The 13,926-nt window shown below is 47.4% G+C and overlaps 1 protein-coding gene across 1 annotated transcript in view; it reads right to left on the bottom strand.

Moving 5' to 3' along the window:
• acvr2ba (activin A receptor type 2Ba) overlaps positions 1 to 13,926 on the bottom strand; it is a 147,564-nt gene that overhangs the window by 1,243 nt on the left and 132,395 nt on the right. The window contains 4 exon segments of the mRNA XM_073054973.1: positions 3,245 to 3,355; positions 3,357 to 3,376; positions 4,521 to 4,659; positions 13,736 to 13,850. Coding sequence (XP_072911074.1) covers positions 3,245 to 3,355; positions 3,357 to 3,376; positions 4,521 to 4,659; positions 13,736 to 13,850 — 385 coding nt within the window.

Raw genomic sequence — 13,926 nt, 5'->3', positions numbered from 1 at the left:
CATCAACCTGCACCCAGACCATAGACTTCCATTATTGTACTTACCCAAATTTCTTTTAAATGTTGAAATCAAATCCACATCCAGCACTTCCTCTGACAGCTTGTTTCACTCAAACTACCTTATCAGAGAAGTTCCCACTCATGCTCCCATTTCACCTTTCACCCATAACCCATGAACTCCAGTTGTAGACTCACACAACCTCGGTGGAAGAAACCCGCTTGCACTTACTCTCATAATTTTGTGCACCTCTATCAGACCTCCCCCTCATTGTCCGATGCTCTAAGGCATATATGTCAAACTCAAGGCCCGCGGGCCAAATCCGGCCCGCGGTGGAATTATCTTTGGCCCGCAAGATAATATCTAATTACTAATAAAGCTGGCCCCAGTAATCGAAGCGCCTATGGCGTATGATATGGCTAATGCTGAGTTTATTCAGGTACCAGGTTTTCAGGGTTTTTAGTGTTTATTCGGCAGTCTTGCTCGGCAGTCTTCTTCATAAGAAACGGAATTTGTAAAGTGAAACACTTTGTAGTTATAGCAGAGACTGAGACACATGAGAGCAGGCTGAAAAAACGGAGGCAACGAAAGCTGCGTTCGCACGCGGTCCGACTGATCCGGCCCGCATGAAGCCTGCATTTTGCTCAATCCGGCCCGTGACCTAAAATGAGTTTGACACCCCTGCTCCTAAGGGAATGAAGTCGTAGCCTATTCAATCTTTCCCTGTAACCCAGATCCTCAGGGACCTGACAAACATCATTGTAAATTTTCTCTGTACTCTTTCAACCTTATTCACATCTTTCCTGTAGGTAGGTGACCAAAACTGCACATAATACTCCAAATTAGGCCTCACCAATGCCTTAGACGACGTCGACATAACATCCCAATTCCTGTTACTCAATACTTTGATTTATGAAAGCCAATGTGCCAAAGGTGGATACTAGGAGGAACCAGGAGAACCAGCAGATGAGGGCATTCAATGTGGTGGGGGGGGGGGGGGGGGGGGGAGAGGGAGGGAGGGAGGTGTCTTTCATAAAATTCTATTACATCTATTTCTTCCTGTAAATGCCTGCAAGAAAACGAATCTCAAAGTAGAACATGTCGGTTAATAATAAATTTACTTTGAACTTTGTGTCTAATCCTATCTTGATCTGTAACCCTGCAAACTTACTCAGACACAGACAGACACCTCAGTGTGTGGGGAAGCCCTGCACCCACCACCCTTTCAGGCAGACTACTCACACAACGAAGACGGCCGTATATCCAGTGTGTAAAGGACAAATCACGCAAATAGTTTTAAAAAAAAAGTCAATAAAAACACATGGACCATGAACTGCAGAATCCCCGAAAGCGAGCCCACGCAGCGCTGTGGCGAGTGAAGCCCGATGGGAAACGACTGCTCCTGAACCGGGCGGCGTGGGACTCCAGATGCATTAAGGTGGCGGGTATGCGAATGTGCCGCCAAGGCGTGTGGAAGCTGATATCACACAAGTGTTTAAGAGGCTTTCACGTGGGCAGTGACTATGCTGTTAAACATGGCGCTGACATACAACAGTGACGTTTTGCAGGCGGCCCACAAGACTACCAGATCCTCCTCTTCTAAACTGCGACCGCTGCAGTCCCGCAGCCTGTAGCTCCCCTTTAAAGGATGTGCTTTTGAACCGACTAAGCGGACCGGTTACTTTTGCCATTTCCGGGCGGATTCGGTGAACCAGACTCTCGGGAGCACCAGTATGGTCATCACTGGGGGTGGACGCTGCGTTAACGAGTGGAAGGCGAGCTCAGGTCCTGCTCCATTACTCAATTAAAGAGTCGAGCAGGATCGAGGCCGAGAGCAGAAGACAAACAGGTGCTCAGCGCCATCTGCCTGCGTTTGTCTCGTCTCTGTCACTTCCTGCCACCACCACTGGGCGTAGCTTTGTAAGCGATCTGCAAAGCACCGCCACTGCACACCAGCGTCGTCTTCAGCAGCATTTTCATCTGCCTATATGGAAGCCTCTTAAATGCCCCTGTGTTATTTGCCTCCACATCCCTTAACAGTGCATTCTGGATACTCACCAGTCTGTATAAAGAAAATCTGCCCCACACCTCTCCTTTGAACGCCTCCCCCGCCCCCCCCCCCCCCCACATTAGTCCATTCTTGCGTCCCACACCGTCAGATTCAGGAGCAATAATTGCTCTGCAGCCATCGGGCTCCACTCACCTCAGCGCTGGACGGGCTCCACAGCTCTGGACTCACTGTCAGGGACCCTGCAGTTCTTGGTCCACATGTTTTGTTAATTTTTCTTGTCATTTGTGAGATTTGTCCTCTTTTGACCTTTGGATATGTGTGTGTGTGTGTGTGTGTGTGTGTGTGTGTGTGTGTGTGTGTGTGTGTGTGTGTGTGTGTGTGTGTGTGTGTGTGTGTGTGTGTGTGTGTGTGTGTGTGTGTGTGTGTGAGTGTGTGTGTGAGAGTGTGAGTGTGTGTGAGTGTGTGAGTGTGTGTGAGTGTGTGAGTGTGAGTGTGTGTGTGAGTGTGTGTGTGTGTGTGAGTGTGTGTGAGAGAGTGTGAGTGTGTGTGTGAGAGTATGAGTGTGTGTGTGTGTGAGTGTGAGTGTGTGTGTGAGAGTGTGAGAGTGAGTGTGTGTGAGAGTGTGAGAGTGTGAGTGTGTGAGTGTGTGTGTGTGTGAGTGGGTGTGTGTGAGTGGGTGTGTGTGAGTGGGTGTGTGTGTGAGTGTGTGTGAGAGAGTGTGAGTGTGTGTGAGAGAGTGTGAGTGTGTGAGTGTGTGTGAGAGTGTGAGTGAGTGTGTGTGTGTGTGTGAGTGTGAGGTGTGTGTGTGTGTGAGAGAGAGTGTGTGTGTGTGTGTGAGTGTGTGTGTGTATGTGTGTGTGAGAGTGTGTGTGTGTGGGTGTGTGTGTGAGTGTGTGTGAGAGAGTGTGAGTGTGTGTGTGAGTGTGAGTGTGAGTGTGAGTGTGTGTGTGTGTGTGTGGGTGGGGTTTTTTTTTACTCTATTGTGTTTCTTTGTTTTTGGGCTGCCTGCAAGAAGATGAATCTCAAGGTTGCATACGGAAAACATACTTTGATAATAAATTTGAACTTGGTCTTTGAACATGCCGGGAAGGGTGGGCTCTGGATCACGTGTGGCACAAGGGGTCCAGGCGCCAGAGGGCTTGGAACACTGTTGTACTATTCTGAGATGCCCGATTTTCCAGGGAGATGGCGAAATTCTTCACGGGCCACGCAATGAAAAGGACCGTACTTACTCACCGGATGCTTATACCAGCATTCTTTCAGGACAGGCCTCATCTTCTTGTGGACAACCACCTCCTGCAGGTCCTCCAGCGTTGGGTGCTGGCCGATCTCTTCCTCAAACGGCAAAGGTGTACTCGTCGATGGGCCCTGCACAGGCAGAGAGGCGAGATGAGGTTAGTAGCATGTGTGAGATGTCACGGCCAGCTCGATATTAAACCAACAGCCAACATGTCCTGCGATGGGAACCTTGAATAAAACACAAAGTGCTGTAAACTCTCAGCAAGTCAGGCAGCATCTGTGGAGAGAGACATAGGATTAGTGGTGTCCGGTAGAGGGCTATGGTCCAGGTGCGGCTTGTGGGGACTAGACCAGTTTGGCTCTGACTAGATGGAGCAAAGGACCCATGACGCTCTGACCTGTGGGTGCTCATGACGTGATAAACAGGGCAAACAACGTGGGTACAGAAAGGTCAGTGATAATCTCCGATCAGCTGCTTCAACGCACGCAAAATGCTGGCGGGACCCAGCAGGCCAGGCAGCATCCATGGACCTGAGTACAGTCGGTGTTTCATGCCGAGACCCTTCAGCATTTCTGACGAAGGGTCTCAGCCTGAAATGTCAACAGTTCACTCTTTTCCACAGGTGCTACCTGGCCTGCTGAGCTCCTCCAGTGCTTTGCTTGGATTTCCAGCAACTGCAGATTCTCTCTCGTTTGTTTTCTAATCGTCTGCTTCAAGTTGGGTTGACAAATAAACGTGGGCAAGATATCACACTCCCTGTTAAAAGAGCAGGGGATCTTTCGAGTCGCTCCAAGAGCAGAGGGGCGTGTAAACATCTGCACCTCGGACCATGTAACACCGTCACCACTGCGCTGGAGTGTCAGCCCGGAGATTTGAACCCATCACCTTCAGACCTAGAAGCGTCAGTGCCGTGGCATTGAACCTGCGAGGCAATGAATGGTTCAAAGATAAAGATTAGCTTTATTGTCACGTGTACCTTGAAATGAGTCAACCACCGAGGATCAGGCTGGAGTCAGCCCGCAAGCGTCACCACGCTTTGTGCCAATGTAGCAGGCCCAAATCCGACTAACCCTACTCGTACGCCTTTGGAGCACCCGGAGGAAACCCACGGAGTCAGGGGAAACGGGGCCAACTCCTTACATACAGCAGCGGGAATCCAACACCGACTGGCGATCACTGGCGCTGTAAAGCGACTGCACTAACCACTACGGTACGGTGCTGCCAGAGTGGACATGAGCTGTGTGGTGAAGCGGAACAGGAACCGATACTTGCCGTCGGATGCGGTACACCTCATGATCATTTCCCAGAGCACCAGCCCCATGGCATACATGTCTATCCTGAGGAAGGCATCTCGCTGGAAGTTAATGGCCCCCTCCAGGACTTCCGGGGCCATATATCTTCGTGTTCCAACCTAGCAAGAGAGAAGGGCGCCAATGAACAAACTGTAGAGCTGTTAGAGCAGAGGAGGCAGCTTTCAGCCCTTTTCTGAACAAGACAAATATCTACAAATGAAATGTCTTAAGCCATGTGGAAGGATTAGATATATGGTCATTTATCAACCAGGATCACATTGTGTGGAGAAGGTCCAAGATCCTAATGCTTCCATCAGCAATATTTTAGTTAGGATTACCAAAAACAGCTACGTACGACATCCTAAACAAGGATAATGCAAGCTAGACAAAGAACCTAAACTGGACTTTTGACAAGGTGGGGGTGTCGGGGGCAGAGGCCGGCATCGGGCGGGTGTACAGCTCACTGCTCTGTGAGGTTTACTCGTCTCTGCACTGAAATGAGGCTATGGCCTGCAACTAACTCACTTTCGTGAAATTCAGTTCTGAACGTTATTTGCCTACTTTTATTGTTTGCATGATTTGTTTTTTTCCCCCTCTCTCTGCTCTTTGTTTCTTTGTTTTGTGGCTGCTTGTAAGACGACGGATCTCCTGGTTGAGTAAAGTATACATACTTTGATCATACATTTACTTTGAACACTCTCCCAAGCCTCAGGCTGATCCTGACTGGAGCTTCCGGGCCGTATGAATAACAGATACACACAGGAAAGAGTCGCCCACTTTGCCCTTCATTAGGGTCATAGCAGACCTCCTACCGGGGCATGAAGGGATACGGGAAAAGGCAAGAGATTGGGGCTGAGAGGAAAGTTGATGAAATGACAGAAAACTCAAGGGCGAAAAGATGGAATTCTGCTCCTATATCTTATGGTGTTGGCACAGGAGAATGGAGTGACCTCCCTACTCTTCAACATCAATCCCTGTTTCGACTAGACACAGTGACTGAGCCTCCATAACCCTCTGTGGTATTGAACCCTAAAGGTTACCTATCCCGACTGAAAGTCTCTCCTCACCCAACCCCAGACCTCCGAGTTTAGACACCTCAGTCCTAGAAAACATCCTCCTTGTTAAGTCTGGTAAGAATTATTGAACCGTCAATGCCATCGCTTCTCATTTTCCTAAACACAGGATTAATCCACCCAGTCTCTCCTCATGCAGCAAGCCTGCCATGCCAGAAACCAGCTGAGTAAATGCAATCTTAATCAGACCAACTGGCTATGAAAGGGACCAAGCCCCACAGGATGCATGGTTACGCAGCAGGTATGGTCTGCTTTGAATGAACAAGTCTTACTGCATCCTGTTCTATACGCCAATAAGCTGATCTGAAATTGGTGCTGCTAAGTAATTGCCATCTGAAAACCTGCCACAGAGTGATGCAGTGTGAAAACAGGCCCTTTGGCCCATCGAGGACATGCCCAGCTGCTACTCTGCCTAGTTCCACTGGCCCACACGTGGCCCGTAGCCCTCCATCCCACTGCCCCCAGCCATATACTTAAGCAAACTTCAGTTAAAAGTTGCAAACAAAACTGCATCCAGCATTTCCAGTGGCAGCTTGTTCCACATTTACACTACCCTCTGAGTGACAAAGCCCCCCCCCCTTAGGTTCCCCTTAAACATTTCACCTTTCACTCTCAGCCAATGACCTCTAGATCAAGTCTCACCCAACCTCAATGGAAGAAGCCAGCTTGCATTAACCCTATCTATACCCCTCAATTTTGTATACTTCTGTCAAATCTCCCCTTATTCTCCTGCACTCCAGGAGATAAAAGTCCTAACCTATTCATCCTTTCCCGATAACTCAGGTTCTCAAGTAGCAGCAACGTCTGGGAAAATTCTCTGTACCAGACGAAACTGCTCCCTTTGTACCTTCCCTCAGCCTCCGCTGTTGCATTACTTCTCTGGGTGGCGTGCGTGTGCACAGATCACACTGATAAAGTTATCCAGGTGGGTTGCATCCCTGCCGAAGATCTGTTTCTATGCCTTAGTGCTGTACATCACCGCTGCCTCTCTGACGTCTATTGGGTTAATGTCTCACAGGGGCACCTCGTGCACGAATGCAAATGTTTCTGTGTCGCGTATGGGCAGAACCCTGCAGAGTGGCTGCAGTCTCCGCTCCCCATGTCTGCACAGATGTTCTTTCGGGGGTGTGCAGACTCCCATTGTAGTGGAGCACGAGGTATTAATCACGATGACACACTGCGGCAATTCACCAGCCTCACAATAGGGGCATCCAGCACACTGCCCCTTCCCACAGCCCCATCACAGGCACTCAGCCTAGTGAGCTCTGCTTAATCTGAATCCCATATGGAAGATGAAGGAGTGAATCTCTGTGTTCAATGGAAAGTGAAAACACAAAGGGCCAAGTGATTTATGCAGAATGAAAAATCCCCAGAGGACAGTGGCTCCCACGCATCTTGTTGCTGACCCTGCTCCAATTGGATTTACATTTGGACACTGACCACATAAAAAGCAAGGAAGAATAGGCCATTTGTTTAGGTCACAAAACATTATACAACAGAACAGACCCTTCAGCCCACAATGTTGTGATAGAGTGGATGTGGGGAGAATGTTTCCCACAGCGGGCGGGTCTAGGACCAGAGGGTACAGACTTTGAATAGAGGGGCATCCTCTTGGAATGGAAATCTGGAGGAATTTCTTCAGCCAAAGAGTGGTGAATCTGTGGAATTCTTTGCCACAGGCAATGGTTGATAGATTCTTGATTGGTCAGGGCATGAAGGGATACGGGGAGAAGCCAGGAGATTGGGGCTGGAAGGAAAATGGGATCAGCCATGATGAAACAGCAGAGCAGACTCGATGGGCCAAATGGCCTAATCCCACTCTTGTATCTTATTTTAAAGAGACTCTCAGATAGGTGTATGGATGGAAGAAAAATGGAGGGGTCCATGGCAGAAAGAAAGTTGGGAAATCCCTGGAGTAGAGGGATGTCCATTTAGAACAGAGATGGGGAGGAATTTCTTTAGGCAGAGGGTTGTGAATCTGTGGAATTCATTGGCACAGACAGCTGTGAAGGCCAAGTCATCGGGTCTGTTTAAAGCAAAGGTTGATAGGTTCTCGATTAGTCTTCGCCAAAGGGGAGAAGGCAGGAGAGTGAAGTTGAGAGGGATAATAAATTGGCCACGGAATGGTGCAACAGACTCAATGGGCCGAATGGCCTAATTTGCTCCTATACCTTATGGACTTACTCCAATAATAATCTAACCTTTCCCTCCTACATAACCCTCCATTTTTCTATCACCCATGTAGCGATCTAAGAGTCTCTTAAATGTCCGTACTGTATCTGCCTCCAAGATCACTCCTGGCAGGGCGTTCCATGTACCTGCCAGTCTCTGTGAAAACCTACGTCTGGCATTGCCCCATTTACGCTAGCATTCGGTGGGATCAGTTCTGCTCCTGTGCCTCACCGACTTTACAATTTCATCCCTGTGTCCCACAACCTCTTTCAAATCCAAAAGTCTGTCAGATTAAACATCAGGAGTGGGAGTTGGACACTTGGACCCTGTGACCAATTGGCTGATATTGCAACCGGAACTCCATACTCCTGCCTATCACTGCCCTCACACCCTCCCCCCTTACTTCCCTGCACCCTTCCTCCCCCCCTTCATCAAGAACCTTTCTAGATAAGATAAAAGTCAGCTTTATATGTCACATGCACATTGAAACATACAATGACGTGTCGTTTGTGTCAAGGACAGTCAGAGGAAGTGGGTGCAAGTTCCATCACCAACATAGCACACCCACAACTTACGACCCTTACTATCGCGCACCTTTGCAATGAACACGGGGGGAAACCGGAGGAATCCCACACAGTCTCGCAGAGAACTGAGCCCCAATTGCTGGTGTTGTGAGGTGTTATGCTAATCACTACGCTCCTGTACCGCTCTATCTACCTCGGCCTTAAACGTAGTCAAACATGGCATCCACCATCCTTGGAGGGAGAGGAAATCCTCAGAAATCCAAAAGAGAGGGAGGAGAAAATGTTTCCTCTGTCCATTGGGTGACAGGTTATTTTTAAGCAATCCCCTTCCGCTGGAACACTTCCGGGGCAAAAGAATCTCAAAAAAAAATTACTGCCTCGATTCCAAAACAGGAAATCTCTTCTCCTTAGGCCATCACCACACCCACCCGCACCCCCAACCACAGGTTCTCCTGCCCAAGGCCACTGGTCATCCAATCACAGAGCAGGACAGTGCAGAAACCAGCCCTTGTCCAGGCCAATCAAATTGCCCAACCAAGTTAGCTGCATTTATCTTGTCCCTCTCTTTTAAATCTTTCTCTTCTCAATTTTAATCAGATGCAGCTAGTTTTAGACTCCCCAACTCTAGGGAAAGGACTGTGTCCCTCATGATTTCATAACCTCAAAGGACATCCCTCAGCCTCCTATGCTACAGTGTAATGTCATGGACTCCAACCCTCAGCCAAGGGGTCTGTGGACCCCAGGTTGGGACCCCCAAATTAAAGGATTCCCAGCTTATCTGGTCTCTCCTTATAAATCCTGGCACACAGCCTCGTGAACCGTTTCTGTACCCCTTCCAAATTAATGACATGCTCCTGATAGCTAAACAACCAGAAATGCATGTAGTACTCCTGATGTAACCTCAGCAAAAACACTTTCTTAATCAGTACACAGAGGTCCCAAACAGTGAGAGTGCAATACTAGATCTCCTATTAGGGAATGAGACAGGGCGGGTGACAGACGTTTGTGTGGGGGAACACTTTGCATCCAGTGATCATAACACCAATAGTCTCAAGATAGTTATGGAAAAGGATAGGTCTGGTCCTCTAGTTGAGGTTCCAAGTTGGAGAAGCGACAATTTTGATGCTATCAGAAAGGATCTGGCATTGGGACAGATTATTTTTAGGCAAAAGTGTGCTTGGTAAGTGGGAGGCCTTCAAGAGTGAAGTTTTGAGACTACAGCGTTTGTATTTCCTGTCAGAATTAAAAGGCAAGGATAACAGGTTTACAGAACCTTGGTTTCAGAAAAATACTGAAGCCCTAGTTAGCGAAAAGGAGGTGTATAGGCAGAGTGGAACAAATGAGGTAGCTGAGGAGTACAGGAAATGCAAGAGAACACTTAAAAAGGAAACCAGGACGAAGACGAGGTCGCCCCAGCAGACAAGGTAAAGCAGACTTCTAAGGCCTTCTACAGATATGTTAAGAGCAAAAGGATTGGAAATAACAAAATTGACGATCACGGTGGTCATCTATGGGTTGAGCTGAATGAAGTGGGGGAGATCTTAAATGGATTTTTGCACCTGTATTTACTTGCGAGACACGAGAAGTGAGGCAAAGGGCAGCGAGGTCACAGACCGTATACAGATTACAGAGGTAGTGCTTACTGTCTATGGCTATACCGTGGAGAGCATCTCTGTCTGGTATGGAGGGGCTACCGCGCAGGAAGCGAAAGGAACTGCAGAAGGTTGTAAATCTAGTCGGCTCCATCTTGGGTACGAGCCTACAAAGTACTCAGGACATCTTTAGGGAGCGGTGTCTCAGAAAGGCAGCGTCCATTATTAAGAATCTCCAGCACCCAGGGCATGCCCTTTTCTCACTGTTACCATCAGGTAGGAGGTACAGAAGCCTGAAGGCACACACTCAGTGATTCAGGAGCAGCTTCTTCCCCTCTGCCATCCGATTCCTAAATTGATTTTGAAGCTTTGGACACTACTTCACTTTTTAAAATATACGGTATTTCTGTTTTTGCATGTTTTTTTAAACTATTCAATATATATGTAATTGATTTACTAGTTTATTATTATTTTATTTTATTTATTATTTTTCTCTCTCTGCTAGATTATGTAATGCATTGAACTGCTGCTGCTAAGTTAACAAGTTTCACGTCACAAGCCGGTGATAATATACCTGATTCTGAATCAGGGTGGATAAATCCCCAGGGGCTGAATGCGTGCTCTGGAACCTTCTGTGAGGCTAGTGCAGAAATTGCAGAGGCCCTAGCAGAGATATTTAAAACATCCTTAACAGTGGGTGAGATGGCGGAGGATAGGAGAATAACTAACGTTGCTCCACTGTTTAAGAAAGGCTCTGAAAATAAACAAGGAAATTACTGGCCAGTGAGCCTGACATCAGTAGTAGGAAAGTTATTAGAAAGTATTCTAAGAGACTGGATATATAAATATCTTGATGGACAGGGACTGATTAGGGATAGTCAGCATGGCTTTGTACGTGGCAAGTCTTGTCTAACAAATTTTAGAGTTTTCTAAGGAAGTTACCAGCAAAGCTGATGAAGGCAAGGCAGTGGATATTGCCTATGTGGACTTCAGCAAGGCATTTGACAAGGACCCGGGTGGGAGGCTGTTCAACAAGGTTCAGTTGTTTGGCATTCAAGGTGAGGCAGTAAATTGAATTACACATTGGCGTTGTGGGAGAAACCAGAGAGTGGTTGTAGATGGTCGCCTCTCTAACTGGAGGTCTGTGACTAGCGGAGTGCCACAGGGATTGATGTTGGGTCCCCTGTTGTTTGTCATTTATAATCAACAATCTGGATGATAAAGTGGTAAACTGGATTGGGAGGTTTACAGATGACACCAAGCTTGGGGGTGTAGTGGACAGTGAGGAAAACTATCAGAGCTTCTGACCAGCTGGACAAACTGGTTGCAAAATGGCTGATGGAATTTAATGCAGACAAGTGTGAGGTGCTGCACTTTGGGAGGACCAACCAGGATAGGATTGACACAGTGAGCGGTAGGGCAGTAGAACAGGGGGATCTGGAAATACACAATTCCTTGAAAGTAGTGTCGCATAATTCATCGAAAGTAAGGTCATAAAGAGAGCTGTTGGCACACCGGCCTTCATAAATTAAAGTATTGAGTATGGGAGATGGGATGTTACGTCCATATTGTACAAGACATCGGTGAGGCCTAATTTGGAGTATTGTGCCAGTTCGAGTTTAATTGCTACTCAACCATACATAAATAGCCATGAATACAGTCAAATGCAACAGTGTTACTCCTGGACCAAGGTACAAAACACAGTATCAACAGTCACACACAGCACAAAGCACATATTGTGACACTTGCCTAAAGGAAAGATATAAGGAAGGTTGAAAGAGAGCAGAGAAAATTACAAGGATGTTGCCGGGACTTGAATTATAGGGAAAGGTCGAGTAGGTTGGGACTTCATAGGAGAATGAGGGGAGATTTGATAGAGGGTCCGGCTGGTGGTGTAGTGGCATCAGCACTGGACTTCAAGGCAGATGGTCCCGAGTTCAAACCCAGCCGGGTCCCAACACGGGCAGCAGCAGTATCTGCGCGTTAGAAAGGCCTGGTAATCTACACCCTATCCTCGTTATATGCGTCTTCAGACTATGGGATTCACAGTTATGCGAGGAACCTATTTCTACCAACGTCTCCTTATATGCGTCCAAAACTTAACAGTTATGTGAGGAGCACTGCTTTCCCGCCAGTACAAGTCAGGTTCGCACGCCTCACAGTCTCACTCCCACCAGTCTCGCATTGGTTTTGGCAAGGTGTGGATGTGCGATCTTGCGCTCTTAAACTTTTGTTGGTTTTACCTATGGTGCAGTGATTTTGGACTTGAAGTATTTAACTATGCCTCCTAAGCGTCCGATGTCATGTCCTGGGCCATCAGCCGAGTGGTAGAGAACCGCTTTGACACTTGAAAAAAAGTTGGAAATTATAAACAGTGCGACATCAGCTGAAGGTAACACAGCTCTGGGACACTACTGCCGGGAACAGAATCTTGCCTTTAAAGTTCTTTTGTTGCTTGACAATGTGCCAACCCATCCTGAACATTTGGACAGCATTCATCCTAACATAAGTGTGCCCTCTGCCGCCTAACACAACATCACTGATTCAACCACTTGAAGGTGTGATCCACATTCAAGGCGTATTTTTCTTTACGGCAAACTCTCTCTCAGATGCTGCAAGCAACAGACAATTTTGAAAATCCCGGGAGTTTACCAACGGTGAGGGAATGGTGGAAGTCGGAACACTTGCACAAATGGCGACGGACATGGACCCAAGTTTAGAATTAGAGTCAGCATTTCAGTCGTTCCCTGCAGTCGATCCTTCTTCCCTAAAAGCAAACTTATGCTGAAATACAAAATGCTGCCAAGCAAACAACCCTCACCACTTTCTTCAAACCGGTGCCGGCAGTTCTAAGAGTTCTGTGAGTCTTCCTTCACTCCTTGCTGTGCTTGATATGATCCTGATGACCACAACCATCCATGCACATTATCCACGTAAAGCTGCCCGACACCACAACAACCACTCATCTCCCGGAGCGAACACACCTGCCACAGTTGGTGAGTACTCTACACCCTAGTATGTTAACTTTCTATGATTTATTACATTGAACATTACCTTAAATTGATGAAATATAATACAAATGTGCCTTGTGGTATTGCTTTTGTGTTGTATTGTTATGAAAATGTGAATAAATGACAGATAAAATATATTTAGGAAGCCCTCCGGAACGCATCCCTGTTTTCTCCATTTAAATAATTATTCACATTATGCGTCGACTGCGAGGAACGTATCCCCCGCCTGTAACGAGGACAGGGCGCACTTCCGTATATTGCCATGGAAACACTATGGACCCTACAGTCCACAAGGTCACAAAGAGTCGGACTCGACTTAACGACTGAACAACAACAACAAATTTATGAGGGATGTGGACAGACAGGGTAAGTGCAAACAGGCTTTTTACAGCTGAGGTTGGGCAGGACTGGAATTAGAGGTCATGGGTTAAGGGTGAAAGGTGAAATGTTTAAGGAGGACATGAGGGGAAACTTCACTCAGAGGATGGTGAGAGCTGTCACCAGTAGTGATGGATGTGGGGACGATTTCAACATTTAAGAGAAGATCAGATAGGTACAGGGATGGAGGGTTATTTCCCTGGTTCAGGTTGCTGGGAGGAACATTTGTAGTTCATCATGGACTAGATGGGCCAAAGGGCCTGTTTCTGTGCTGTACTTCTCTATGACTATGACAAATATTGTGCATGTCTCATCTTCCATTTTATCCCTGTTTCCCCCACACTAAAGGAAATCCAGTGGAGATCAGTGACCACACATCCCAGAAGGTGTAAGGATTCCCCTCCATGACCTTCCCCCAAGACACATCTTCCATCGTTGACTTTACCTGTCCATGTGTGTCCCCGGGAGGCTTTCCGGGTTCGAACCTGACGGCCAGCCCAAAGTCGGCTATGCACGCAGATAAATCGGACTTCAGGAGCACATTTTTGCTTTTGAAATCTCTGCAGGGAAAAAGAAAAGAAGGATGAGTTGAGGTATCCCGTGAGGATGGATGACACTGTGTGAACTTTACTGCAG

The sequence above is a fragment of the Hemitrygon akajei genome, chromosome 8 (genome assembly GCF_048418815.1).
Source record: "Hemitrygon akajei chromosome 8, sHemAka1.3, whole genome shotgun sequence".
In the NCBI taxonomy this organism is placed as follows: domain Eukaryota; kingdom Metazoa; phylum Chordata; class Chondrichthyes; order Myliobatiformes; family Dasyatidae; genus Hemitrygon; species Hemitrygon akajei.
This window is presented reverse-complemented; position numbering and strand designations above follow the sequence as displayed.